The 25,228-nt window shown below is 49.2% G+C and overlaps 1 protein-coding gene across 1 annotated transcript; it reads right to left on the reverse strand.

Annotated features, from left to right (window-relative positions):
- Window positions 1–263: 263 nt before the first annotated feature.
- Window positions 264–23,990, reverse strand: TMEM184A (transmembrane protein 184A). The gene is made up of 8 exons (XM_015421118.1): window positions 23,743–23,990; window positions 17,126–17,291; window positions 15,597–15,687; window positions 14,063–14,138; window positions 13,693–13,784; window positions 12,089–12,258; window positions 4,636–4,833; window positions 264–593 (listed from the first exon to the last, which is right to left on the reverse strand). The coding sequence occupies exons 1-8, from the start codon at window positions 23,917–23,919 to the stop codon at window positions 343–345; spliced, it is 1,221 nt and encodes a 406-aa protein (XP_015276604.1). The 5' UTR covers window positions 23,920–23,990; the 3' UTR covers window positions 264–342.
- Between the last annotated feature and the right edge of the window lie 1,238 nt (window positions 23,991–25,228).

A 25,228-nucleotide genomic window follows, 5' to 3' on the forward strand; every position in this document is an offset into this window, starting at 1 on the left:
CAAGAGAGTCCAACTCCCAGTTTTCGCCCCCTCAGAGTAAAAGGCCAGAGGTAGACAAAGTTGTCTTAGTACTTCTGGAACCCGGAGGCCGTTTCCCTCCTCTCCCAGTACTACTTTGTGTCCGGCGAGCAGGAGAGAAGGGCTCTAGGCTTAGACTAGGACCAGAGACTAACCAGACTTTCAAGTACCCGATTTTTCCTGAGCATTTGATGAATTAAGAGTGAATTAGAGACACCCCCCCTCAAGCTTCTCTAACTGCCGGTTCATTTGAGGAGGTCCAATTATGGAGGGAGACGGGTGGGGGCTCACCCGGAACCACTTCCCTTGGGGGGGGGGGCTATCTTACAGTTCGTCATCTGAGAATATCAGCATCCTCTTCTCAATGTTTTTGCTCTTCTTGCTGGGCGGTCCTTCCGCTTTGGGCTCCGCGCTCCCGTTCTGCGCGGCCTCCCCGGTCTCCGTTTCCTTCATGGATTGCTGGGTGTAATGCTGGTAGGCCGGGGAGAAGTTGTGGATGGCGTCTTGGACAATATCTTGGGGGCTCATGGTCTCCTTCAGGCCGCTGGAGATGCTCTGCATCGGAGCCAGGTTAGCTGGGAAGAAGAAAGGGATCACAGCCGTGTGAACTCAATCCAATATCTGTTCTATAAAAAGGCACTAAGTAAAGACCACAGATACACACAGAAAACCCCTTTTCATCTTATTTAAGACATTTTTACCCTCCGTTTCTCCCCGTGGGGACCTCAAGATAACTTTACAGAGGCATAAAATAAAATATAGAATAACTTAAATAGTTTCAGGGGAGTAGCCGTGTCGGTCTTCAGCAGAAGAGGGAGATCCAAGTCCAGTAGCCCCTTAGAGACAACGAGGTTTTCGAGGAGCGAGCTTCCAAGAGTCCATGCTCCCTTCATCAGACACAAATGGGAATCGAGATCCCTGAGCCCTTATATCCCAAGGCAGAAGGCAAGAGGGGTGTTACGAAGAAAGCAGCCAGGATGCAAAGGTACAGTGCAAAATGCGATCAAATTGATTAGAGCAGAGGGAAAATGCTTTTTCTGCCCCAAAGGGATATGAGGGCTAAGAGATCTCCATTCTCGCTTGTATCTGATGAAGGGAGCTTTGATTCTGGAAGGCTTGTGGCCCGTAAATCTTCTTGATACCTAAGGTGCTACTGAACTAAAATCTAGCTCTACTACTACTACTACTACTACTACTACTTACTACTACTACTACTACTTCTGGATTGCCCAGTCCCTGAATATACAAGGTTCTGGGTGATTTACAACAGGTTAAAAACAATACAAAATTTCAGATTAAAATCAACAAATCAATTATCTTTAATTTAATAGTCTCCAGAGGACATCCTTAATTTTAATCAAAAACCTACTCTGGGCTGTTGTTCTATCTTGTGGGCAGGTTAAGGAGGCCAAAGTGGGCGGAATGGAAGAAATGAGGGTGCCATGATGGAAAACCAAAAAGCCTGGCGGAACATCTGTGCCTTACAGGCCCTGCGGAATTGCATTAAGTCCCGCAGGGCCCTGATGGAAGTTGGCAGAGAGTTCCGCCAGGTCGGAGCCAGCACTGAAAAATTCCTGGCTCTGGTCAAGGACAGCCAGATATCTTTGAGGCCAGGGATCACCAGTATATTGCTCTCAGCAGAGTGCAACACTCTCCCGGGGACATACAAAGCATAGCAGACAGGCAGCATGGTAGAGTGGCTAGTCCAACACTAGGATCTGGGAGACCCAGATTCGAATTCTTACTGTGTTATGGAAGCTCGCTGGGTGACCTTGGGCCAGTCATTCCCTTTCAGACAGTGGTGGTTGTACGGATAAGTGGAGACAGGGAGAATGATATTGTAAGCCACTTTGAGTCCCGATTGGAGAAAAGCAGGGTATAAATATCTCAGTAAAAATCCTATAGAACTGTGTTTCATAAACGCACAATGGCTGAAGAAATTCAGCTTCATAGAGTTACCCAAATGCCAGGAAGTTTGGAGATAATTTCTATTGACCCTTTTCAACCAGGGTTATACTTCCATGAGTTTACAGTCCCAATTTAGTTTTTTAAAAAATATAAAGATTTTCTTCCTCAACATTCTGAGAAGTAGAAACTTGGAAACTGGTTCGGGTTCTCAGGTGAGGCGGGGGGCTTACCAGGAGCCTCCGGGGAGAGGGAGCTCCAAAGTGAGTTCCGGGTGAGCTGCCGTCACATTTAACGGGACCGCATTCCTTTTAAATGCCTTCCCTCCATTGGAAATAATGGAGGATGGGGGAACCTTTTGGGCTCATAGAATTGGACCCCTTGGTCCAGTCTTTTTGAAACTTGGGATTTGGGGGGATTTTTAGGACAGGCACCAGCAACTATGCTGAAATTTTGGTGCGTCTCCCTCAAAAATTTGGTGCCTCTGCCCCAGAAACCCACTGATCGATTCTCCATTATACCCTACGGGGACGGGTCTCCATAGGGTATACCGGAGCACCCAGCAGCTGTTTCTCCCCCCCCTGCTTTCTGATAGGCCTGAAGCAGGGGGAGGGGCTCCAAACCAGGGGATCCCCTGCCCCCCAACTGGGGATAGGCAACCCTAAAACTGGTAGATAACATCACAAGAGGCTGAATGATCTATGTAGGCTGGAAAAAAGTTTCCATGCTCAAGAGACTAGAGAAGGGCCCCCCAAAACGGTGCCCAAGGGCACCAGGGTCCCCCCCCCCGACCAAAACCTTTCCCGGTGTCCACCAAGTGCTTTTAGAAGTGGGCGTGGCCAGTGGGCCTTTTGCCCAGCAGGGCTTTTGATTGGCCACTGGAGATCTGATTGACTGTAGAGATTTGTTTCTAAATTGCTTTCGCAGCAGCTGCCACTATAGCACAGGGATCTTCACTGTGTGACTGAAGGAAAGCATGGCAGGCCGGCTGGGGAGGGGAAGCAAAGGGGAGGCATTTAAAGACGCCCCCCCCCCCGATTTGTCTTCGCTTCCCCAGTTGGCCTGCTGGAGGGAGAGTGGGTCAGTTTCACTCCCCTTCCCCTTGGAAGTGGAGGGGGAGTGAAACTGACACTCTCCAGTGGCCAGCGGGATATTTCGGCAATCCCGAGTCCTTCCCGAATCCCAGTATAATACCGATGCTGGGATTCAGGAATATCGGCCTTTACCAATATTTTCATGGTTTGGTTTACCCAAACCCAAAAAATACCAACTGATTCACTGTGAAAGTTTAAAATGGAGCCTGCATATTCAGAGGCAGTCTACCTCTGATGATCAGATGCTGGAGGGCAAGGAATAGCAGAGGGCTATTTTCTGTACTGCACAGCTTTGTCAGGTTGCCTCTGTTGGACTAAATTTTATTTATATATTTAAAACCTTTTCCCCCCACTGCATTTCAAATCTATTCAAGGTATCCCGGGACGGTGAACACTAAAATATGGAGGTCTTCAACCAGAGGCTCAATGGCCATCGGACAGCAATGCTGATTCTGTGAACTTAGGCAGTTCCTGAGAGGGAGGGAAGGAAGGGTTGCCTCAGTGCTTAATTCTCGTGGCCCTTTCTTACACGCCCACAGAAATACTGATCACCACTTTGGAGTCAGGAAGCAATTGTTCTCCAGGCCCGTTTGGCCAGGGATCCTGGAGGTTTTCTATTATCTTCTGGTCGCTGGGTGTGTGTGTGGGGGAGAGGTATTTGTGAATTTCCTGCATTGTGCAGGGGGTCGGACTAGATGACCTTGGAGGTCCCTCCCAACTCTATAATTCTATGTGTAAGGAAATATTGTTAAATAATACATTTGTTTTAAAAGGTACCTAGGAAAACAGAGCTTCTAGCTGGAGTGTTGAATAGTTGCTATTACGGTTATACATAACCACACCCCCTAACATTTGTTGGTTGGCTCCACCTCCTGTGGCAGCCATTTTGTGGAGGGGGAGGCAGTTGTGAATTCCCTGCCTTGTGCAGGGGGTTGGACTAGATGGCCCTGGAGGTCCCTTCCAACTCTGTGACTCTGTGGTTCTAACCTGCATCAGAGTTCCAAAAGGTGCCCACAGTCTCAAAAAGGTGGGGGAACCCCCTGAACTAAGGAATTCAGCACTTCAGCCACAGCTCCAAGTTCTTCCCTCTGCCCTTTCCCATCCTTAAAAAATTATGGCGAAGAGCAGAACAGCCTCCGGAATTACCCTCCTTTAAAGACACTGAACTGCAGGCTGTGGAAGGTCGGTAGTTCAGCAGTTCGAGACCCGGGTGCCGCATGACGGAGTGAGCTCACGTCTCTAGTTCCAGCTCTTGCCAACCTAGCCGTTCGAAAGCAAGAAATTGCAAGTAGATAAATAGGTACCACTTCGGTGGGAAGCTAACAGCGTTCCGTGCGCCTCGGTGTTTAGTCAGGCCGGCCACATGACCACGGAGACTTCTTCGGACAGCGCTGGCTCTTCGGCTTTGAAACGGAGATGAGCGCCGCAACCCTAGAGTCAGACTCGACTGGCTTTCGAGCAAGGGAACCTTTACCTTTTTAATGTACAAAAAGCTAGGTTGGGTGTCGAACCGGAAGCATCCGGTTTCCAGAATCCTCGCCATGAATTTCTACCTGCTCCTCCGAACTCTACCTTGCCTGGAAGGAACGCAAGACTGATGGAAGTGCTGGCAAATTACCTGTCGAGTTCTCCTTCTTCTCCCTGTACACCTGGCAGGTGAACGCGTACCGGAGGGCGATGGAGGCAAACAACATCTCGATGCAGATGATGAAGTTCTGGTAGCCGGCGGAGACCGTCCCGGCCCCCACCGGCTTCCCGTCGATGATCTGGACCTCTGGGATCACCCCGCACTTCTCCAGGATAGCCAGCAACATCCCTGTTAAAAAAATAATAATGTTCCTGAAGTGTCATGAATATTCTGGTGCACTGCTCAGGATCCAGCGCTTTTCAGACCTACATACCTGAACGAGGCAGCGGAATAAGTTGTTTGCACTGCAGAAAATCCACATCATTCCCATTCAAGTACCATTTTGTCCCGTTGTCTTGGCTACCAGGCAGCACCAGAACATTTTATTTATTTACTTATGTAATTCAGTTTTCATCCCGCCCTCCCCGCAAGCGGACTCGGGGCAGGTTACAAGTCACAGAGTAACAATACAATCAAATAGTTAAAACCATCAAATACAAAACACCTTTAAGACCAACAGAGGTTTACTCAAGGTATGCGTTTTCACATGCACGCAAACTTTTATCAAATGCGTCAGAATGGCAATCAAGGTTCAAACTTATAGCCAGAGAATGAACACCAAATTAACATGCAACATCATGATGATCAAGATATGCAAAGTGACACTAAACAACAAGTTAAGGTTATGGGGCCAACAGGTGTAAAGCAATAAATATGTCAAAATAGCAGATAAATGTCTAAAGGTGTCTTTTCTAATTGTGGGAAGTGACTGGGAATCTTCATTCTCTCCTGTCAGGCGGGGAGGGCACTTAACACTACCTCCCCCTCCAAAAATTGCTGTTATGTCAGCAGCCATCCTAATATCCCTCGCAAAAATTCAGTATTCTAATATACTAATCTGAAAGGAAATACATTAAAATACAAAGGATTTATAGTCCCTTCTTCTTGAGAATGCACATGTGAGGACTGAATGAGTTAGCATATGTAATGAGATTAAAAAACCCAATATCCCTGTTGAGTCCTGGGGAGGTTTTTGATCCAAGTGTTGTAATAATAATAATAACAACAACATGGTGGATTCGCCTCAACAGCGATGCTCAGTTTGAGCTGGATCTGTTTGGCCAGCATTATCACCAGGGGAGGCCACGACAGATTTGCAGGCCCTGCGGAATTGTAACAAATCCCTCAGGACCCTGATCTCAAGAGAGAGCTTGTTCCACCAGGCAGGGGCTAAGGCAGAAAAAGCCCTGGCCCTAGTTGAGGCGAGTCGGACATCCTTGGGGCCGGGGACAACCAGGAGATGTTGATCACTTGAGCGCAACGCTCTGCAAGGGACATACGGGGAGAGTCAGTCCCGAACATTCAGGAATGGCTAGCAAGAGCTTGCCGTGACCCGGATGGCCCAGGCTAGCCTGATCTTGTCAAGTCTCGGAAGCTGAGCAGGGTCAACCCCGGTTAGTGCTCGGAGGAGAGACCACCAAGGAAGCCCATGGTCGCAACACAGAGGCAGGCAATGGAAAAACCACCTCTGAAGGTCTCCCGCCTTGAAAACCCGATGGGGGTCTCCATAGTCGGCTACGACTCGACAGCAACTTCCACCACCAAGAGCTACCACGGACCACTGGACAAAGATTCCTTCTGGGCCTCCCTTAAAACTATCCAGTCCAAACCTCGGAGGACCACAAGTCTCCATGCCCCTGGAATTTTGTCCCCTTCTTCATCTTCCGTCGGCAACCCAAGTTTCTTTGGCACCAGTATCTTCCTTAGAGAAGATGGGGGTGGGGAGACCCACACAGCCAAGGAACACTAGAGGTCCCAAACATACAAATTCCACTAGTAGAAAACACCATCAAAGATTGCAAAACAATATATTAAACAATTATAAACTTGGCGGTGTCAAGAAGAGGAGGAGGAGATTGGATTTATACCCCGCCCTTCACTACCCAAAGGTGTCTCAGAGCGGCTTACAAACTCCTTTCCCTCCCCCTCCCCACGACAGACACCCTGTGAGCAGTGTTCCCTCTAAGCTGAGTGAGTGTGAGCTAGGTCACAGTTTTTTAGCCTCTGGCTCACACAGTTTTGTCTCTGCTCAGGAAGGATGGCTCCAGAGCAACCTAAGTTATGCAGGAGCCAAATCGCTCGCTCACAACTTTAAGGCCAGTAAGCTCACAAAGTAGAATTTTTGCTCACAAGACTCCACAACTTAGAGGGAACATTGCCTTTGAGGTAGGTGGGGCTGAGAGAGCTCTTGACAGAAACGGCTCTTTTTCAAGAACAGCTCTGCCAGAACTACGACTTGCCCAAGCTCATCCAAGCAGGTGCACGTGGAGGAGTGGGGAATCAAACCCGGTTCTCCCAGATTAGAGTCTGTGCACTTAACCACTACACCGAACAAAGGCTGTTTGGACAATATTATGACTATGCAGACCCCTCCTATGAAGTTACACTGAGTACATGGACTTTATGTCTTATCTCCAAAGGAGGAAATATTGTATCTTATGCCTTATTATAGTTACAGTATGCACTAATGTGGTGGTTGTGACACCACCAACTTTATAACTATTTAATATATTGTTTGGCAACCTTTGCTGGTGTTTTCTACTAGTGGAATTTGTATATTTGGGACCTCTGTGACACTAGTCTTTTCCCCTAGATTTTTTGGATTAAAGGAACACTGTAAAGGTAAAGGTTCCCTTGCTCGAATGCCAGTCAAATCCGACTCGAGGGTTGCGGTGCTCATCTCCGTTTCAGAGCCGAAGAGCCAGCGCTGTCCAAAGACATTTCCGTGGTCATGTGGCCGGCATGACTAAACGCCAAGGCGCACGGAACACTTTTACCTTCCCACTGAAGCGGTACCTATTTATCTACTTGCAATTTCTTGCTTTCGAACTGCTAGGTTGGCAGGAGCTGGAACTAGAGACGGGAGCTCACTCCATCATGCGGCACACTCTGGTCTCGAACTGCTGAACTACCGACCTTCCACAGCCTGCAGTTCAGTGTCTTAACCACTTGAGCCACTAGAGGGCTATAAAACCAGGAAGGAGGGAAATTTTCTCCTTCTGATGAGAACTGGGCATCAACTGGTTAAGCCGATTGACAAACAGCCTCAGGACAGACCAAAAGAAGTACCTCTTTGCACACCTAATTGACTTAAGGGATTTCGTCCACAGCAGGCAGAAGGCAACAGCAGGCAGAAGGCTTTAAAAAGAAACGGAGGGATGAACTGATTCACTGTGAAAGTTTAACATGGAGCCTGCGTATTCAGAGGCAGTCTACCTCTGATGAACAGATGCTGGAGTGCCAGGAATAAGGGAAGGGCTATTTCTATACTGCACGGCTTTGTCAGGTTGCCTCTGTTGGACTAAATTTTACTTATGTATTTAAAACCTTTTTTTGGGGGGGCTGCCTTTCAAACCTATTCAAGGTTTCTTGGGACGGTGAACACTAAAATATGGAGGTTTTCAAACAGAGACTGGACGGCCATCTGACAGCAGTACTGATCCTGTGAACGTAGGCAGATCCTGAGAGGGAGGGCAGGAAGGGTTGCCTCAGTGCTTAATTCTCGTGGCCCTTTCATACACGCCCAGGGAAATGCCGATCGCCACTTTGGGGTTGGGAAGCCATTTTTCTCCAGGCCAGTTTGGCTGGGGGATCCTGGAGGTTTTATTGCCCTCCTCTGGGCATGGAGCAGTGGTCGCTAGGGGTGTGGGGGGAGGGTTGTGAACATTGTTCCTTCTAAGCTGAGTTAGTGTGAGCCAGCTCACAGTTTTTTAGCCTCCGGCTCGCACATTTTTGTCTGAGCTCAAGAAGGATGGCTCCAGAGCAAACTGATTGATGCAGCAGCCAAATCGCTCACTCACAACTTTAATGCTGGTAGCTCACAAAGTAGAATTTTTGCTCACAAGAGGGAACATTGGTTGTGAGTTTCCTCCATTGTGCAAGGGGTTGGACTACATGACCCCGGAGGTCCCTTCCAACTCTGACTCTATGTAATTAAAACAAGTGTTTAAAGTACAAATATATATTTAATTTTTTTTTTAACTAATGAAACATACGGACGTACAAACATACAAACAGGGAGGAGGGCTCAAAAGAGTTAGTGAAGGAACGCCAAACAAAACATAAAAGTCTTTATCCGGTGGCGGAAGACGACAATAGAGGGAGACGGGTGAATCTCTCTGGGGAGGGGGTTCTATAGTTTGTGTGCCACAACCGAGAAGACCCTTTCTGTCATGTATTGAGCCTGAGCCATCCCTGAAGGTGGATCTTGAACTGGGGGAGCTTGCTCGCCAAGAACAATAGCTTGCCAGGATCCTGGAATTGGCCAATATATAAGTAGTAAATAGCCTATACTTGGGAGTGGGTGTGTTTGGGGCGTGATGTTTGCGTGCTTTATATGCAGGGCTCAAACCTTGCTGGGTGTCTTGTAGTGTTCTTGAAATCACATAATAAACTAGAGCTGATTCACTGCAATGCGTCCAGAACCCAGTATTTAACACTTTCTTGGGTGGCCACTACCAGTGTTCCCTCTAAGCTGAGTTAGTGTGAGCTAGCTCACAGTCTGTTAGCCTCCAGCTCACACATTTTTGTCTTAGCTCAGGAAGGAGGGCTCCAGAGCAAACTAATTCATGCAGGAGCAATTTTAATACCAGTAGCTCACAAAGTAGAATTTTTGCTCACACGACTCCACAGCTTAGAGGGAGCATTGCTTGCAACCAGTGTTCCCTCTAAGCTGAGTTAGAGTGAGCTAGCTCACAGTCTGTTAGCCTCCAGCTCACACATTTTTGTCTAAGCTCAGGAAGGAGGGCTCCAGAGCAAACTAATTCATGCAGGAGTCAAATCGCTCCCTCGCAATTTTAATGCCAGTAGCTCACAAAGTAGAATTTTTGCTCACACGACTCCACAGCTTAGAGGGAACATTGATGGCATCTAGTGTCAGATGGTGGGGGCACCCGAAATGGGGTCCCCAAAGATGAACAGAGAGGGCCAGTTGCCCCACATAAGCACAGAAGCGGGCAAAGGAGACTTCCGCCCACCCACACTGCCAACTCTTGTGACAAAAGGGGCCACAAGTTGACCAAGGGCTATGGTTTCAGTGGCCTACATAGTCACAGGGAGGGTGGAAGAGCTAACCGAAGAACAACTGCACGCACGTAATCGGCTTGGCTTATCTGGATTTCTTTTAAGTACGGAATGCACACAGATCTAGGCGCTTGCCAGCACTGCAGCTGGTGACAAGATGTTTTTTAAAAAAGAGACCACACAGGGAAATCTTTCAGGGATGCCACTAGTTCAGCTTGCTGGGGAAGGGGTTCATCTGTTTATATATTTATTTATTAAATCCGATATTAAACTGCCCCCTCCCCGAAGGACAGGGCTCAGGGCGGAGTACAACAGTATTGTACAATACATCATTGAAAAAAATCTTTATTAATTCACCTCACCACAGTGCAATATAAAAGCCATAACAAAAAATAAGCTGAACAAACCGAGAGACGAGGGGGAAGAAATTCAACACAGGACCTAACGGGGCTGTATCCCACCAACTGGCACCTGCAGTCGGATCCATCTCGAATTATTTCTTCACTGTGAATCTCAGAGAAATAATTTATAAAACCATCGACTAATTGGGGCCTCGATGCATTGAAAGGATTTGTAAATCTTAAAGAGGTCCAAAATGCAGTTTGGAGTATAAATACACCATTAGAAGCCAATTAAAACCAACACAACACAGCAAGTAGCCTAAAAGATGGCACTAAAAATTCTAATGGTGCCGCTGCCTCGCGGGGAGGCAGGGGGTTAGAGTGACGAGAAGATGGTAGCCGTTGCCAATGCTCCCTCTAAGCTGTGGAGTCTTGTGAGCAAAAATTCCACTTTGTGAGCTACTGGCATGAAAGTTGTGAGCGAGCGATCTGGCTGCTGCATAAATTAGTTTGCTCTGGAGCCCTCCTTCCTGAGCTGAGATAAAGATCTGTGAGCCGGAGGCTAAAAAACTGTGAGCTAGCCCACACTGACTCAGCTTAGAGTGAACATTGTCCGTCACTGTCCCCAACCAAATGACTGGCAGAACACCTCTGCCTTACTGGCCTTGCGGAATTGCATCACATCCCACAGGGGACGGAGGTGGGAGCCAGGACGGAAAACGCCCTGGCTCTGGTTGAGAACAGCTGGATATCTCTCAGGCGAAGGACCACCAACAGGTTTTAGGGTTGCCAAGTCGACTGACCTGCAAAGCAGGGGGATTCCCGGCTCCGTCGGGAGTCTCCCCGCGCACGTGCAAAGCGTGCGTACGCCACGATGATGTCACTGGAAATGACGTCATCACGTCACCCACGTTGGGGGCGGGGCACTGTGACTCAAGGGAAAACCATAGAGTTTTCCTTCGATTCACAGAGTGTCCCCTCCACAACGTGGCCAGCGTGATGATGTCACCTCCGGGTGACATCATCACGCTGGGGACGCCCTCTGGCAGGGGGTGGAGTTCCCCCTGGGGCCCGATCTGCCGCCGCCGGGTAATGGGCCTCCCGGGCGAGAATTTACCCGTCCCCAGCGGGGGCTTGGGAAGCCTAACAGGTTTTGATCTACTGAGAGAAGAAGAAGAGAGAAGAGATTGGATTAATACCCCGCCCTTCACTACCCAAGGGAGTCTCAGAGCGGCTTACAATCTCCTTTCCCTTCCCCTCCCCACAACAGACACCCTGTGAGGTAGGCAGGGCTGAGGGAGCTCTTTGGAAAACTACTCTTTCCAGAACAGATCTGAGAGAACTTGTGACTGACCCAAGGTCACACCAGCAACTGCACGCGGAGGAGCGGCGACTCAAACCCAGTTCTCCTAGATTAGAGTCCGTGCTCTTAACCACTACACCCAACTGGCTCTGGGCACAGTCCTCTCCTGGGGTTTACACCAGGAGAGGCAGTCTCGAAGATACGTAGGTCCCAGAGGGTTAATGCATTAGGAGGGTGTCAAGATGACCTGGGTTCAGATACAGTGCAGAGCCAGTTTGGTGTAGTGGTTAAGTGTGTGGACTCTAATCTGGGAGAACCGGGTTTGATTCCCCACTCCTCCACTCGCACCTGCTGGATGACCTTGGGCAAGCCATAGTTCTGGCAAAGCTGTTCTTGAAAAACAGCAGTTTCTGTCAGAGCTCTCTCAGCCCCGCCTACCTCGCAGGGTGTCTGTTGTGGGGAGGGAAGGGAAAGGTATAAATCCAATTTTCTCCTCCTCCTCCTCCTCCCACCTTCTGGGATCATGACAGACTCGAACTCGGGACCCGTTGAGGCATGGGCCAGCATTCCCCCGACAGAACAGTAGCATATTGAGGAGTCGCTAAGACAGGATTCTTCTCTGTCCCATATTTCTTTTCCCCCAGGGTAGCCATTCTTAAACGCGAGCATCCTGCTCGGCTACTTCGAGATCTCCCCCCACTTCAGCCGGCACACCCACCTTGCCAAAAAGAGAGGAAGATGACCGCCTTGATGGTGAGGAACTTGAGGACCGGCTCGAAGGGGCGCAGCAGCTCTGTGGTGGCGAAGTAGAAGAGGAAAAGCGCATAGAGGGCCAGGCTAACCGAGAAGTTGTAGATGATGGTGATGTAGAGGTACCCGCTATGGATGCTGGGAGAGACGAGGAGAGAAGGGAAGGGGGTCACAGTTCAGCCCCAGACATCGCTGAAAGAACCCCCAACAACTGCCCCACACTGACAGCCAGTGTGGTGCTGCGGACAGAGTGGTGGACTAGAACTCTGGGCGACACGGGTTCAGATCCCCCACTTCTAGCATGGAAGCTCGTGGGGTGACCTTGGGCCCGTCACAACCTCTCCGCCTGGCCTACTTCACAGGGCGGTTGTTCTGAGAAAACAGAGGAGGGGAGACCGCTGTTCTAAGCTGCTTTTGCATACCCAACTGGGGTGAAAAGCAGAATACAAGTAATTTTTTTTTAAAGGCACATTGAAGAAGAAGAGAAGAGATTGGATTTGTACCCCACCCTTCACTCGGAGTCTCAGAGCGGCTTACAAACTCCTTTCCCTTCCCCTCCCCACAACAGACACCCTGTCGGGTGGGTGGGGCTGAGAGAGCTCTTTCCAGAACTGTCCTCGAGAGAATAGCTCTGAGAGAACTATGGCTTGCCCAAGGTCATCCAGCAGCTGCAAGTGAAAGAGTGAGGAATCAAACCCGGTTCTCCTAGATTAGAGTCCACACTTGTAAGCACTACACCAAAGGTGGGAGTTGGCAGTGTTCTGTTGGAGATGGAAAGCTGGGAATGGCTTCAAGCTGGCAAACCAGTGAAGAGAAACACGCTGCTTTGGGAACTGCAGCCACAACGCCCAATTTTTAGCACTCCCTTTTGGGAACCTGTCCCAAGTGTTTACCAGCAGGGCCCATTCCAGTTACCGTTTTGCCCCAAGCAAGGGACGCCCCCCCCCCCCATCACGTCCTGGCTCACGTTGCCTGGGATTGAATTAGACCCGGCCAGCGCAGTGTTAGCCCAAACAGAGAGGCATGAGCCAAGGCCACATGGCACATTGGTGCCATTTCGTTTTCGGTCCATTCACCGAAAGTTCGGTTTCTGGCAGTTGTATTGGGTTTTGAAGTGGATCAGAGTTCAAGACTTAAGAAGTAGGTTTATAAAGGAAAGACCTTTGTTTGTTTGACCAATACACTGTTTTACAGCTCAGTTCGGTGTACTGGTTAAGTGCGTGGACTCTAATCTGGGAGAATAGGGTTTGATTCCCCACTCCTCCTCTCGCAGCTGCTGGATGACCTTGGGCAAGCCATAGTTCTGTCAGAGCTGTCCTTGAAAGAGCAGTTTCTGTCAGTGTTCTCCCAGCCCCACCGACCTCACAGGGTGTCTGTTGTGGGGAGGGGAAGGGAAGGGAGTCTGTAAGCCGCTCTGAGACTCTGACTATAAATACATTGGGTATAAAAATATTGGGTATAAATCCAATCTCTTCTTCTTCTTCGTACCCAACGAAGGTCCTCTCGGCCCAGATGCAAGAGCCCGTGCCTAGCCCTTAACCACCACCACCCCGAACTTTTCAAAATCCTCACTTGAAGTCGCCGTCGTGGTATTTCCCGAAAGCTTGCAGGATGATGGTGAGAACGGCCATCAGGGGCTTTACGATGCAGAACTGCAGCGTCGCCTGGATGAACGGAACAAAAACGGGGTTAAAGGTTTTAAGTGGTGGGCTCTGCATTACCATGGCCCGCCCCCCCCCCCCCCATGCGCCAGCTCTGACAATCTCCCGTCAAGGTGGCTACAGAATTTTAGGGGCCCTTGTACAGAGGGCAGTCCCCTTCATCACAGTACTCATCTCCCCACCTCCAATGGTCACAGCATGGGCAAAACCGGACCCAGGTTTGTACCCATCTCTCCCCTACCCACATCCCCAAAGGGTGTTCTGCTCCGATGGATGTTCACCTGCTTGCAGAACCGAAGGAACCCAATCGAATAGGACATCCCTTGTAGACAGCACGTCCCATAGATGCAGCTAGACCTGGGAGAAGACAGAACAGCGCAGAGTCAAACTTCAGCCACAGGGAGGATATTAAAATGTTTCTACCCCGGTATACTCTGCAACGGAAGCTCCCGAGGGGGAGGTTGCAGCTCAGTGGGCCGGCCACCGCTATGCATGCCGAAGGTTCCAGGTTCGATCCCTGGCATCTCCAGTTGCAGGTGGTCTTTAAGATTATAACAGACTAACATGGCCACTGTTATGTATCGAAGTTCGACTGCGTGCGAGGCTGGGCCTCCACGCAGTCATGCGAAGCAGTCGAGCTTCGCTCCCGAGAACAATGGCCCGAGCGGATCTTAGCCCGCACCTATCGGAGAGCTAGGATCCTAGTGAAGACCTATGGAATGCCTGACAGTGTAAATAACTTATCACTGGTGTGGGGTGTTTTTTAGGTATGGGGCTTACTGGGAATATAAGCCGGCCTGCGAGCCGGTAGACTTGTCTTGTCCTTCACTTAAAATAAAAGTATGAGCTGAAATCACTGCATCAGTCTCAGTACTCAGCTACCCCTTTGCAACTTCCAGGGATGGCTAGTGCACGAAACAGGATACTGGACCAGAGGAACCACTGGTCCGATCCAGCATGGTTCTTCTGTTCTGACGGGTTGCCCTTCTCAGCACCTTTTCAAGGTCCAGATATCTTCTCGGGATCTTTTGCATGCATTCATGCAGATACCAAAGTTTCAGTCTTTTTGCAAAGCACGTTGCCAGCCACAAATTGGAGGGAACTGGGCCCTGCAACCACGAGCATATTCTCTCTCTCTCAGAAACACAATCAAATCGAGCAGGAGCTGAGACAGCTGGAGAAATACTAGCCTGGAGATTTCCACATGGAGAAGAAGAAGAGTTGGTTTTTATACCCCGCTTTTCTCTACCTTATAGAGCCTCAAAGCAGCTTACAATCGCCTTCCTCTCCCCACAACAGGCATCCTGTGAGGTAGGTGGGGCTGAGTGAGAGAACCGTGACTGACCCAAGATCACCCGGCTGGCTGCACGTGGAGGAGGAGGAGTGGGGAATCAAACCCGGCTCTCCAGATTACAGACTGCCGCTCTTAACCACTGTGCCACACTGGCTCACAGAGCAGGGGTCCCCAACCTTTTTGAGCAGTGGGCACCTTCGGCATTCTGACACACAGGGCGACAGACGCAACCACAAAATGGCTGCTGCAGGAGGTGGAGCTAGCCACAAGGAGAAAGCCCAACTGCTGAGGAGAAGAGGGGCAATTAAAAAAAAATACACTGGGAAAGAGAATAAAACCAGTGCTGTGGTGGGAGCTGCCGCCGGACCTTTATTTTAATCAGCACAGTTGATTGGATCTCCAGCGGCCAATCAGAAACCCTGCTGGGCAAGAGCTCCGCCTGGCCCCCACTCGATTTCTAAAAAAGTTTGGTGGGCACCGGGAAAGGTGTTGGGTGGGGGATCCCAGATCGGCTAACTCACACAACGGGCTTCCCTCGGATCTCGGCCATGATGGTGCTCTCTCCCCCGAGGTACTCAAAGCAAAGGCTCAGGAAACTGTAGATCACAAATGCTGCCGGGGAGAAAGGGAAGAGGCATTCACACAGAAGTACGAGCTACCTAAATGTGTAACCCGAAGGATGAGATAACACGATCAAGGGAATATGGGCTCCACTTCTGTTCCCCTGCTGCCGACTTCAAACCCACAGATATTTTTTTGTTTGTTACAGATAACAAGCACTGCAGAGGTCTGGCTTAGCCAAAGGGTGAAGACAGACATTATATATATATATATATATATTTTCTCCAAAGAGAAGAGTCACAAGGATTTCTTCTGGCTTCAGCTGGCATGACAGGCATGCATATTCCGTCCAGTGAAATCTTCAGTCGTCTCTTGGTCTTGCGCCCTCATCCTACACTGCAGGCCGATCGCCTGCTTCTCTCTTTATTTAAAAATGCCAAACCAGGACATATTTCACATTCTCCACCCATTTCTGCAGTAGTGACATTCCCCGCACTGATGTTTTTTAAAACTGTGCATTATATGACATTTTCCACAGTAGGTTTTTCCTCACCGGGCATTTCCCTTACCTTACACCACATTTTCAGAATCCCCATTTTTTAACAAGTTCCAAAAACACAGAGTAAGAAGGAGAAAACCTAAGAGTTTGCACCTGGTGAGGAAAAATCTATTGCGGAAAATTTCACATAACACACAGTTTTAAAAACGTCAATGTGGGGGGAATTTCACTACTGTGGAAATGGTCTCTGGCTGCGATCACACACACTAAACAATCCACTTTCAATGCACTTTCCAAGTAGATTTTACTGTGTGAACTGGCAAAATCCAGTTGAAAAGTGGATTGAAAGAGGACTGAAAGTGGATTATTTGGTGTGTGTGACCACACCCTCTACTTTGGTCAAACCAAGAACAAGATAGTTTCTCCTTGCAGAAATCAGTTGCAAGACTGCTTCAGGAACTCAAGGCCCCTGGTGATGATACAAGCGCTAACCAGTCAGTGCTATGCACAGCTAACTTTTTTGCAGCAAGCTTCCTGAATGGCTTTCCCCTGCACAATTGGACAAGGAAAAGTTACATGCAGAATGCACCACAACTGCTTCCTGTTCAGCCCCCACTGTCTGCAACACTGTGATTTGCTTGACTGTAAGTATCCAAGTCAGGAGCAAAATAGGCAGTTAGCATACATATTTATGAAACACATAGAAGAAAATACCTTAAAAACTCAATTTAAAAAAGCAGAATTTAAAATGACAATTCAGGGCTGCTTGGCCAAATGCGGTCCCAAATTAAACCATCTTCAACTGCCTTCCCGAGGCACACCTACCTCTGGAGATTGTTCCGTAACCATGGGGCTGGCACTGAAAAGTCCCTGACTTGTGTACTCACCAATAGAACTTCTTTGATTGATGGGATCTTAAATCCTGAGCATTTAGGCAGAAGAACACCCTTCTGCCTACTGAGGGATCCAGAGAACAAGACCCCATCTCACCTTCATAGCAGTCGCGCACGGAGTCGAAGTAAACGTAATATTGGTGGCTGCCGATCAGCAAGAGGCTGAGCCAGGAATCAAAGGCGTAGATGGGGACAATGAAGAGGATCCGAATGATGTACCGCTGCTCGTTGGGAATGGTGTAGTTCTTCAGGTGCAAGAAGATCTAGGAGGGAGAGGACGAGAGAAGACTGTGATGATGAGCCAGTTTTCTGGGGATGTGATAAAAGGGTCAGACCAGGGGTGTCAAACATGCGGCCCGGGGGCCAGATCAGGCCCCCGGGGGGCTTCTATCAGGCGCGCAGTGGAACTGACTGTCTTCTGCTTCTTCTTCCAGTTCTGCTGCTGCTGCTGCATCATTGTAGGCTTGCAGCTTACAGATCCACACATACCGAACAACATACTCAAGATTGCAAAAGCACAGACATTTTGATGCAGTAATTCAGAGCAAGAAGTGTCAGTTATCAGACACTGTTAAATAAACATAATATAGCAAGAGTGCTGATGTTTTGAGCATGTTTTTTTATTTTAAGTTAAAAGAAAACCCTTTGTGTTTGTGTCCTTTATAAAGTTTATATCTCCGCTACCTGGCATTACACTTTATGACACACGTGGCCCCGGCCCAACAAGGTCTCATTTATGTCAGATCTGGCCCTCATGACAAATGAGTCCGACACCCCTGGGTTAGACCACTGCAATGAGGGATGGCCCAGGCTAGCCTGAGGGCATCAGGTCTCGGAAGCTAAGTGGGGCTGGCCCGGACTAGGGCTTGGATGGCAGACCACCAAGGAAGTCCAGGGTTGCTACAGAAAGGCAGGTGATGGCAAAACCACCTTTGTCCGTCTCTTGCCTTGAAAAACCGACAGGGTCACCATGAGTCAGCTGTGACTTCAGGGCACCTTCCGTGACCATTAGGCAACAGGCAGAACGGCCCTTCCTTGTATGGCCCCCAGCCAGCAGCAACCTGAAACCTGAATCTCACAAAAACATAAGAACCTCAGAAGAGCCCTGCTGGATCAGACCAGTGAGGATCCATCTAGTCCAGCATCCCGTCTCACCCAGTGGCCAACCCGTCCCTCTGGAGAGGGCCAACAACCTGCAGGAAGAAGAGGAGGAAGAGGAAGAGGAAGAGGAAGAAGAGGAAGAGGAAGAGGAAGAGGAAGAGGAAGAGGAAGAGGAAGAGGAAGAGGAAGAGGAAGAAGAAGAAGAAGAAGAAGAAGAAGAAGAAGAAGAAGAAGAAGAAGAAGAAGAAGAAGAAGAAGAAGAAGAAGAAGAAGAAGAAGAAGAAGAAGAAGAAGAAGAGATTAGATTTATACCCCGCCCTTCACTCGGAGTCTCAGAGCGGCTTACAAACTCCTTTCCCTTCCCCTCCCCACAACAGACACCCTGTGAGGTCGGTGGGCCTGAGAGAGCTCTTGCCAGAACTGCCCTATCAGGGACAGCTCTTGCCAGAACTATGGCTTGCCCAAGATTATCCAGCAGCTGCGAGTGGAGGAGGAGGAAACCAAACCCGGTTCTCCCAGATTAGAGTCCGCGCACTGAACCACGACACCAAACTGGCTCTTCACCATATCCTGACATGAAGAGGGTCTTAAGATTATGATGACGGGGGGGAGGGGAGAATCAGCTTCCCCCCTCTTTTTACATTTTTTGGTAACTTCCGGCCTGATGATGAGTGGTGTGGAACCCAAAAGCTTGTGCACTCTTATATGTCATTGGGTCAGTCTTAGTAAAGGCTTGTGTTCTTGGATTTCTGGACTCTACTTTTAAACCAACATGGCTGTAGCTATCGTATCTAAATGGAACCTCCGTGTTCAGAGGCAATATGCCTCTTAAAAACCAGAGGCTAATTGGGAGGGCTACGGCCTTCAAGTTGTACTGTCTTGCTTCCTAGAGGTATTTGGCCAGCCGCCAGTAGAAAGAAGCTGCTGAAATTTAGATGGACCCTTGTTACTCTGATCTGGCAAGACACATATTATATTCTTACAGCACCTCAGGGCCAGGAACAGTTACTGATGTGTGATAAGGAAGTGCCTCGTTCTTGAGGTTTTGTTGCCAAGAGATCAGCAGTGGCAGAACGTGCCGTCAAGTCAGAGCTGATTCATAGTGACCTCGTGGGGTTTTCATGGCAAGAGACGCTCAGAGCCAGTTTGCCATTGCCTGCCTCTGCGTCATGACCCTGGTAATCCTTGGAGGTCTCCCACCCAAATACTAACCAGGGCCGACCCTGCTTAGCTTTTCTAAGATCTGATGAGATCAGACTCACCTGGGCTATGCAAGTCAGGGCAAGAAGAAAGAAGAGATCGGATGTATACCCCGCCCTTGACTACCCGAAAGAGTCTCAGAGCAGCTTACAATCTCCTTTCCCTTCCTCTCCCCACAGCAGACACCCTGTAAGGTAGGTGGGGCTGAGAGAGCTCTTTCGAGAGCTGCTCTTGAGAGAACAGCTCTGAGAGAACTTGGGACTGACCCATGGTCACCCAGTTGGCTGCATGTGGAGGAGGAGTGGGGAATCAAACCCGGTTCTCCCAGATTAGAGTCCGCGCTCCTAACCACTACACCAGACTGGCAAGAGATCAGCAGACCCCTGAAAAGACACAGTCGTCTAAGACAGAGCTGGATTTCACACACAATTGTGAATCAGCTTTCTCACACACCGAACAATGCACTTTCAATTCACCTCCAATGCACTTTGCAACTGGATTTTAGTGTGTGAAACTGCAAAACCCACTTGCAAAGGTTCACTGAAGTGCATATGAAAAGTGCATTATAAAGGCATTCCTTGTATTTCCCTGTCGCTCATCTTCATTTCAAATTCTTCCTCTCTCTTTTTTTGGCTTCTGTGTTTAATATTTTCTTTGCTGCCGCGAGCGCTAAAAGCATGTTATTTTAAAAAACAAACGAACACACCGAAAAGTGGGCCTTTGCAGGAATCTAATGGAGCGGATTCCTGCAAAGGCCAACTTTTAAGTTGTTTTTTTCTTTTTAATCACATGCGTTTATTGCTCATGACAGCAAAGAACACCAGGCTGATGGGATGCCAAAGCCGTCAGAAGAGTCCACTGTGGTCAACCCAGATTGGTGGCACAAATATGGGCCCTCACGGCGAGGTCTTTCCCGGACCAATCACGTCGAAGTATCTACACGCAATGTACGACTGCACAAGCAACAAGATGCACATTGCTCACGATCTCCCAAAGGATGTCATATTTTCCCTAGGAAGGAGAGAAATTATCCTGTAGATGCACACAGCAAGAGGGCAGGGTCCATCCTGATAAACGCCTGCCAGTCAGCTCACGCCGACGCCATTTTGTGGAAAGCCAGGATCAGAAAGCACTGAGCTGGCTGCCTTCTGCCCTCTTACTCAGGAGTCATCCCACCACGCGGCATGGAACGGCCTTGCGTGCAAACATACAGAACTGGCTTCCATCCAAGACCCTCTAGCCCAGGAGTTTCGAACTCATTTGTTATAAGGGTCGGATCTGACATAAATGAGACCTTGTCGGGATGGGCCAGGTGTGTCATAAAAGGTAACAGCAGGTAGCGGAGATATAAACTTTGTAAAGGACACGAACACAAAGGGATTTTTTTTAACTTAAATTAAAACATGCTTAAAACATTAGCACTCTTGCCATATTTTGTTAATTGAACAGTGTCTAATAACTGACACCTCTTGCTCTGAATTATTGCATCATACTGTCTGTGCTGTTGCAATCTTGAGTATGCTGTTCAGGTGTGTATCTGTAAGCCGCAAACCTATGATGACGCAGCAGCAGCAGCAGAACTGAAAGAAGAAGCAGAAGACAGCCAGTTCCACTGCGGGCCTGACAGAAGCCCTCCAGGGGCCTGATCTGGCCCCCGGGCCGCACGTCTGACACCCCTGCTCTAGCCGCTAAAATGTGGAATCTCTTTTCCTGCTCATTCAAAAAGATTTCTAGCAGCAGAGAAGAGCAAGAGCCCAGGAGCACCTTAAAGACTCACAAAAATTGTGGCAGGGGAGGAGCTTCCGTGAGTCACTGCTCACTCTCCAGTTCACAAAGGTTGATAGATTTCCATTCTGTACAGTTAAATGTGATGCCTTCCATGGAGACAGATCCAAGATGCTTAGCCATGCCCTGACCTGGATAGCCCAGGCAAGCCCAGTCTCATCAGATCTCAGAAGCTAAGCAGAGTTGACTCTGGCAAATACATGGAAGGGAGACCTCCAAGGAATACCAGCCATTGGGAGGTGGGGGCAGGCTTTATTCAGCCACTTCTCTGAATATCCTCCAGGCTCCCAGTAGGGGTCAGTTACCAGAGGTCGCCATGACTTCCAGGTGTGTGCGCACGCACGCACACACGAAAAACACCCCCCCACACACAAAAAAGATGGGTAGCCATGTTAAGTCTGTCTGTAGCAGTAGAAAAGAGCAGGCCCAGTGGCACCTTAAAGGCTAACAAAATTTAATGATTTTAATGTAATGTAATTTTATTGGGCAGCGGTGGCTCAGGTGGTTAAGACACTGAACTGCAGACCGGAAGGTCGGTAGTTCAGCAGTTCGAGACCTGAGTGCTGCATGACGGAGTGTCTCTGGCCCCAGCTCCTGCCAACCTAGCTGTTTGAAAGCAAGAAACTGCAAATAGATAAATAGGTACTGCTTCGGTGGGACGGTAACAGCGTTCCATGCACCTCGGCATCTAGTCATGCCAGCCACATGACCATGGAAACATCTTCGGACAGCGCTGGCTCTTCGGCTTGGAAATGGAGATGAGCACCGCAACCCTAGAGTCGGATTCGACTGGCTTTCGAGCAAGGGAAAACCTTTACTAATTTATTGTAACAAGTCTCTGACTCGGTTTTGTTCTGATCTGCCCTAAGCCCGCTTTGGGGAGGGCGGAACAAAAATCCGAAAAATAAATAGATACATAAAATTTGTAGCAGGGTGTCGGGACTTTCACGAGTCACTGCTCACTTCTGCACTGAAGAAGTGAGCGGACTAACACAGACTGACGCAGCTACCCGTTCTGATCTAAAAAGCTTTCTGCTTCCCAAGCAACAAATTAGCAGGCAGACTTATCACCATATCCCATTAAAATCTGTCCAGAGTTTCTCGGGAACCCCCGACGGGGCTTACTGGCTGCCCTCTAGCCGACAGTGACATACTTTTTGTACAAGTTGTGTTTGTGCCAGCACGGCCTAGGGGTCCCCGACCTCACAAAGCCTCTGGGTACTTTTGAGAAAATTAGGGTGCGGTCAGACGGCGTGCTGGGAGCGGTTTAAATTGCTCCGGCCCTGATGCAGTCTTTTTTAACCTGGAGAATCGCGATCACACTCACCTCCTTGCTCCGGATCGCTGCGCAGCCACATCCCTGCCCACTGTCCACACGCAGGAGCGTGCTTTGCTGTTGTTTCTCTCTCTCTCAGTTTGGGCATGTGCACAGGCAGCCATCTGTAGAACTAACCCTGCTTAGCTTTCTGATGAGATCAGGCTAGCCTGGGCGATGGAGAGATAAACACAGGTGCTTTGCCACTTCCTGCCTCTGCGTGGCAACCCTGGACTTCCTTGGTGGTCGCCCATCCAAGTACTAACAAGGGCCGACCCTGCTTAGCATCTGAGATCTGATGAGACTGAGCCATCCAAGTCAGAGCAAGAGAGAAACAGAGGTGATTTGCCATTGCCTGCCTCTGCGTAGCAGCCTCGGACTTCCCCAGAGGTCTCCCATCCAAAGACTAACCGAGGCTGACCCTGCTTAGCTTCCAAGATCTGATGAGATTAGGCTAGCCTTGGCCATCCAGGTCAGGGCAACTAGCAAAAGAAGAAGAGATTGGATTTATACCCTTCACTCAGACCCACTTACAGTCTCCTTTCCCCTCCCCTCCCCAAAACAGACACCCTGTGAGGTAGGTGGGGCTGAGAGAGCTCTCTTGAGAACTGCCCATGAGAGAACAGCTCTGAGAGAACTTGCGACCGACTCAAGGTCACACCAGTAGCTGCATGTGGAGGAGTGGGGACTCAACCCTGGTTCTCCCAGATTAGAGTCTGCACTCCTAACCACTACACCAAACTGGCTCTGTAGACTCTACTGCCGGGGTGTCGAACTCATTTGTTATGGGGGCCGGATCTGACATAAAGGAGACCCTGGTGGGCCGGGCCATGTGTGTCATAAAAGGTAATGCCAGGTAGTGGAGATATAAACTTCATAAAGGACACAAACACAAAGGCTTTTTTAAAACTTAAAATAAAAACATGCTTAAAACATTAGCACTCTTGCAATATTTTGTTAATTGAACAGTGTCTGATAACTGACACCTCCTGCTCTGAATTACTGCATCAAAATGTCTGTGCTGTTGCAAACTTGGGTATGCTGTTCAGGTGTATATCTGTAAGCTGCAAACCTACGATGACGCAGCAGCAGCAGCAGAACTGGAAGAAGAAGCAGAAGACAGCCAGTTCCACTGTGGGCCTGACAGAAGCCCTCCAGGGGCCTCATCCGGCCCCCATGTTTGACACCACTGCTCTACTGGGTACATTTTTATCCTTCAAGAAGCTCAAGGTGGAATTCAAGCACCATGCTTCTGTCCCCCCCACCCCCGTCAACGTACGGGCTCACTCCAGTCGCCGCTGGCGTCCTCTTACCTGGTGGGAAGTGATCAGCAGAGCGGACCAGACAAAGAGACTCGAGATCACCCGGGCTGCTGAAGTGGTCAAGAAGAGGTCCTGGCCGTCGTGGGAGTGGTTCTGGTCGGCCCTCAGCTGGGAGCCGTCGCCCACCACCAAACGACTGGGGTCCAAAGGGAAGATGCCCAGCCCCATCGTGGTCGGCACCAGGCTGGTGGCCTCTCTCCCCGTCGCAGTGGGGGAGGACTCAAGAGCGTCTGTGGCGTTATTCATCTGATGGAGCAAAGGTGAAGCGGCTCAGGGGGCGGAGTGTCGGAGAAGCAAACAGCAAGAAAATGGAGAGCAGTCTATAAAACAAGGGAGGTGCCTGTGGGTGCCAACCTCCAGGTGGGGGCTGGAAATCCAACTGAACTCCAGACGACAGAGATCAGTTTCCCCGGAGAAAGTGACTGCTTTGGAGGATGGGCTCTCTATGGCATTACCCCCCACTGGGGTCCCTCCCCTCCCAAAAACACGCCTTCCTTCATCTCCGCCCCCCAATCTCCAGGAATTTTCCAGGCCAGAGGTGGCAAGAGATATTCGGGGGGGGGGAGATTGGAGTGATACCCCGCCCTTCACTACCCGAACGAGTCTCAGAGCAGCCTATGATCTTCTTTCCCCTCCCCTCCCCACAACAGACACCCTGTGGGGTAGGTGGGGCTGAGAGAGCTCTTTTGAGAACTGCTCCTGAGAGAACAGCTCTGAGAGAACTTTTGACTGACCCAAGGTCACACCATCAACTGCAAGTGGAGGAGTGGGGAATCAAACCCGGTTCTCCCAGATTAGAGTCTGCTCTCTTAACCACTACAACAAACTGAGAGAGAGAGAATATCGCTTGCAACAACAGTCAAGATACGGGGATCCAGAAACCTGAGATAAATGCACAAAGAAAGACTGAGTCATAAGAACATAAGAAGAGTCCTGCTGGATCAGACCAGTGGTTCATCTAGTAAAATAACCCCACAAACCTGTTCTCAGACCTTAACCAACAAGAACAAACAACTGTGTGACACCAATAAAATTGTACTGGCAATTAATGTACCTCTAGTTATAGAAATATTGTTCACTGTTATAAATAACTAGACATACATTAATGAATTGCCAGTACAATTTTATTGGTGTCATCCATACACATAACTTAAGATATAATAACCTATTTAAACAAAACAAAAAATTATAGGGGGGGGGAATAATTCAATAACCTCTAACAAAGGGAGTGTATAATGACGAACACCATCCCATCTCACACAGCGGCCAACCAGTTACTCTGGAGGTCCAACAACAGGGCATAGAGGTCAAGGCCTTCCCCTAATAAGAACATCAGGAGAGCCTTCTGGATCCAACCAGTGGTTCATCTAGTCCAGCATCTTATCTCACACAGTGGCCAACCAGTTCCTCTGGAGGGCCAACAACAGGGCATAGAGTCAGAAGAGCCCTGCTGGATCAGACCAATAGTCCATCTAGT

The sequence above is a fragment of the Gekko japonicus genome, unplaced genomic scaffold, assembly GCF_001447785.1.
Source record: "Gekko japonicus isolate JY-2015 unplaced genomic scaffold, Gekko_japonicus_V1.1 scaffold13, whole genome shotgun sequence".
Lineage (NCBI taxonomy): Eukaryota > Metazoa > Chordata > Lepidosauria > Squamata > Gekkonidae > Gekko > Gekko japonicus.

What these genes read in the sequence shown, in the direction of transcription:
- TMEM184A (XM_015421118.1), bottom strand. Translation starts at nt 23,919, where the DNA reads ATGGGGCTGGGCATCTTCCCTTTGGACCCCAGTCGTTTGGTGGTGGGC. An exon ending in TCCTTCGGTTCTGCAAGCAG is followed by an intron (nt 13,785 to 14,062) that starts GTGAACATCCAT and finishes CCGTTCATCCAG; the next exon opens with GCGACGCTGCAGTTCTGCAT. An exon ending in GAAGAAGGAGAACTCGACAG is followed by an intron (nt 594 to 4,635) that starts GTAATTTGCCAG and finishes TCTTCTTCCCAG; the next exon opens with CTAACCTGGCTCCGATGCAG.